Source organism: Alosa sapidissima, chromosome 18 (assembly GCF_018492685.1).
Source record: "Alosa sapidissima isolate fAloSap1 chromosome 18, fAloSap1.pri, whole genome shotgun sequence".
Lineage (NCBI taxonomy): Eukaryota > Metazoa > Chordata > Actinopteri > Clupeiformes > Clupeidae > Alosa > Alosa sapidissima.
Window position 1 is genome coordinate 2,938,253 of NC_055974.1, and position 4,340 is coordinate 2,942,592.

At 44.6% G+C, this 4,340-nt stretch overlaps 1 protein-coding gene across 1 annotated transcript in view; it reads right to left on the reverse strand.

Moving 5' to 3' along the window:
* Positions 1-1,270: 1,270 nt before the first annotated feature.
* LOC121690193 (ephrin type-B receptor 4b-like) overlaps positions 1,271-4,340 on the reverse strand; it is a 45,335-nt gene continuing 42,265 nt past the window's right edge. Inside the window, exons 10-11 of the mRNA XM_042070617.1 lie at positions 3,653-3,811; positions 1,271-2,991 (exon numbers count right to left, since the gene is read on the reverse strand). Of these exons, the coding sequence (XP_041926551.1) occupies positions 2,883-2,991; positions 3,653-3,811 (268 nt within the window). The 3' untranslated portion in view covers positions 1,271-2,882. The remainder of the gene's footprint in view (positions 2,992-3,652; positions 3,812-4,340) is intronic.

The window sequence follows — 4,340 nt, forward strand, 5'->3', positions numbered from 1 at the left end:
AGTATGTTCGTGTAAGGACTCATGTTTTTGTTTTCAAGTTTAGTGTGTAACCATTTATAATTTTATTGTGTGTGTGTGTGTGTGTGTGTGTTTGCCCCTGAAAAGATTGACGTTCTTTGAAATTTGTTTAACCATTATATTTATTTTGCTTGTGTGTGTTTTGTGTGGGTATTAAATGTTTAAGGACATGTTTGAAGTTATATATTTAACCATTTATAATTATTGTGTGTGTGTGTGTGTGTGTGTGTGTGTGTTAATGCTTTTTAGGAGTTTGATTGAATGAGCTCAGCAAAAGAAAGCTGGAATACTCATTTCCTCCCAAGACCACTTATTGAGCTACTCAGAGAAAACACATGCTTTTACTGTATGAACTGCAAAAATCTCCCTCTGTGTGTGTGTGTGTGTGTGTGTGTGCATGCACGTCTGCCGACCGTGTGTGTGTGTCATGAGTGCATGACCCACTCTAATGTGATTGAAGGGTCAGTCCTCCAGAGAAAAGTGATCAATCAATACTTAACACTTTGTCCATCTGTCCCCATTACACACACACACACACACACACACAAGAATTGCCTTCTGAGGCCCAGCCAATGATGGGTCAATGCACTTAAGAAGGGCAACCTCTAACGACCTTTGGAAACACACACACACACACACACACCCAGTGACCTCAGATTCGCCTCTGTGAAACGGTATGTTGTGTGTATTTGGCTGTGTGTGGGTGTAGATGTATGTCTGAATATGTGTGTAGATGTACCAATGCTTGTGCTGAAGTGTTTGTGTTTCTCTGTGTGTTTGTGTGTGTGTGTGTGTGTGTGTTTTTGCTTGTGTGTGTTTGCCCTTTCTACCCCCATTCAGGTAAAAGGGGAATTTGGCGCCAAACACAAACACATTAGAAGCCAATCCGTCATGGCTGGCTGACATTCTCACACACACACATTCACACACACGGATAGTAGTGATAGCTATCAATAGTGTGGTGAAGGCATTTAGCTTCACACTTTCTCACACACACATAGATAGTGATGATACGTTTCCAACAGTCAAATACAGACAGTCAGGTAGACAGAATAAACACAGACACACATACCCACACCCACACACATTCTGTAATAATAGGTGCCCTTCCGTGGAAAACCAGAACATTTGCACATGAACAGGAAGTCTCTCCGCTTGCTTTCTTACAAAAGACGTGAGTGTTTTGAATAAGTTTATGTGTGCATCGGTTAACACAGACACATTTATTAAGACACAATAGCAGGACCATGAGTGGGACCACAGTAGAAATCTTTATTGTGATTAAACACAGCGATTACATACCGTCCAGACAGAAAAGTCTGACTTGTTGAACTCCCAAATGTTTGCTCACTAATATATATTCATTCATATTAATGTTTTTTACATACAAAAGGCAGAAAATTATCTTTAAAAAATCCTTGGTTGACTAGAATAATAATTATTAATATAATAATAGACCTTCAATGTGAAGATCCTTATTCAACTCCCAGATTTCAAATAGGCTGAATTGCCATGGCGTTGTCAAGGTTAAAAGTTCAGAGCTGTTCATTGGACAGTTCATATTTGGATGTGGAGGTGGGGGCTCCGCTAGGCACAGTTCAACTGTCAAAGCCCCACCCTTGAGGCCACATGGAGGTGTCGCCTTGGTAACCTGTCTCCTTAGATGATGCTAAAAAAAAAGAGTCTCTAAAATATTCCTTAATTGTTTTAAAACCCTGAAGAAAAGGTCCCCTCGCAGGTCTCCATCTTAGCGAGAGCTCAGTGTCTCCAGGGAGGAAGACTAACGTGATCTGCGTTCTCCCTCCTTTCCTCTCTTTGGCCAATGCTTCCTCTCCACGCACACCGCAAAACACACATACAGACACACAACCTACAAGTATGTGGTGAAAGTGCTCTTCTAAATAAGGGCGTGTGTGTGTGTGTGTGTGTGTGTGTGTGTGTGTGTGTGTGTGTGTGTGTGTGTGTGTAACTGTGTGTGTGAGTGTGAGTGTGTGTGTGTGTGTGTGTGTGTGTGTGTGTGTGTGTGTGTGTGTGTGTGTGTGTGTAACTGTGTGTGTGTGTGTGGGTGTGTGTATTGTTCTGAGGTCCTTGTCATTGAGAATCTTGTTGGAAACCCACAGAGGAAGAGGAGGAGGAACTCGGACAGGGAAAACCACAAAGGAACACAAGGTCCTCCAGAGGGGAATTGCTGGCGGCCATTTTGAATCGCTGTGGTCTTCTAGTCATGTGAAAAAGACATGCAGTTCAGAGAGAACTCTCTCTCTCACACACACACACTCTTTCTGTCTCTTTTATTAGTCTGTCAACAATCAGTCCATTACTTTCACTTTGTTTCCCAAATCCATTTTTGTCAATGCTGGACAGAGAAAAGCTACGTCTTCCACCAAGAGCTTTGGCCATTCACTTAGTGTGGCACAGTGGAGAGGTCAGTATTGCATGTGTTTGATTGTGATGTCATCTCCAAGTTGTAGTCCTAACTGGAGATCACGGCATCATGAACAGTGATTGCTTGAATGCAGACTGCTGGTACAATGAGGTCATAATCCTGAAAAGAACTGTGGCATCACTAGTTGACTGCTAACTGTTGTGACGTCATCAGATTCCCTCTATGTCAGATAGATGACACAGCGCTGCTATTGTGATGTCCCCTTTTCTGGTGTTCCAACTGCATTCAGTCACCACGTCATCACATCTGCTGATGAGGCTGCTGTATGGGGGACATGGCAGTGATTGATGATGGGGCATTGTGATGACTTCTCCGCCGGTGAATAGCTCAGTCAAAGGCAAAGGGTCCTGGAGCTGCTGCAATGTAGGGGAGATTAAGCGGCAAGGTTGGGGGTGGGGTGAGGGGTTGACTCTGTTGCTTAGTAACGGAGGGTGCTGGGGCCCTTCCCGTGAACTCGAAGCGTTTGAATGCTGGAGAGAATCTTCTTCTGATGGCCAGCAAGGGTCACACCTATACGCAACAGGTCCCTGGAGAGAGAGAGAGAGAGAGAGAGAGGGTCAGTCAGGAGATTTGACTCATTCATAAAACAGTGAGATGGCGAGGTGATGTTTTTGGAGTCGGATATTTGAGCATCTTATCTCGCTCTGCTGGCAACTACTTCTGTGTCATGTAGCCGAGCCAATAGGACCATTACATTTAATTTAGAGACCGCAAACAAAAGGGAAGAAGACCACACACTCAGAAAGACAAAGAGAGAAAGACAGAGGGAGAGACAGAGAGAGAGAAGGAGAGAGAGAATGTGAGAGAGATAGAGAGAGAAAGCGAAGGAGTGAGAGAGAAAAGGAAAGAGAGTATAAAAGGAAAGAGGATCTTCCTTTCCCGTTTTAGCTGCCGGTGGCTTTGGGCTGCTGTTGTCTTAGGGCTTATATATCGCGGGGGAAGATCTTCTCATGTGGGTTTTAATCACGTCCGTCCTCTGTTTCTAAGCAAACAGTAGGCCCTGGCAACGCCAACACACACTTTCATCAGCCCGGCGCTCGACGCAGAGATTAGCTACTCCAGACTGGACCCTGGACTGAGTTCAGTGTGTGTGTGTGTGTGTGTTAATGAGTGACTGCCTGACTGATAGAAGAGAGAGCATGTGTGTGTTCAAGTGTGTGTGTGTGTGTGTGTATGTGCAAGACTCACTCGGTTGAGATCTGTGACACCAGCTCAAAGGAGGTGAAGCCGGCCTGGATGAAGTTGTCCTCGTAGCGGCCCATCTTTATGGCCCGCAGCCACTCGCCCACAGATGCACACTGGGACAGTGGAGGGGGCGGCCGCTGGTCTAGGAGAGGGTGAGAGGGCCTGAGAGAGAGGGAGAGAGAGAGAGAGAGGGAGAGAGGGAGAGATTTAATTTGATGTTCTAATTTGATTAGACTCATGTTTTATCTGCGGCAGAAGGTTTGTTTTGCCAACACTGTTTGTCATGAGGCCGCATCATGAGAGAACGATAATGAGACAAAGACAGTAATCTACGAGACAATACAACTCAAACTGAGAGAAGACAAGGAGATCAATTACAGCAAATTCAATTGAGTTACGACCGAATTGTTTTCCATTACTTAAAAATTCAAGACTTTTTTTTTTAACGACGTGCTATTGGCGTCTATTTTGTTAGCTGACCTTTTGAAGGACGATGAGGACAAGACACAAGAGAAGCGAAAAGAGAAAGGGCTGAGACACACTGACCCAACAGACAGCACACATCACATCAGACACCTGATTGGCAGCTGGAAAGGGTTACAAAGGACATTCCACTTTGACATGGCATGTCTGTGTGTGTGTGTGTGTGTGTGCATGCATATGTGTGTACTGTGACCCAGAGGACATTCTA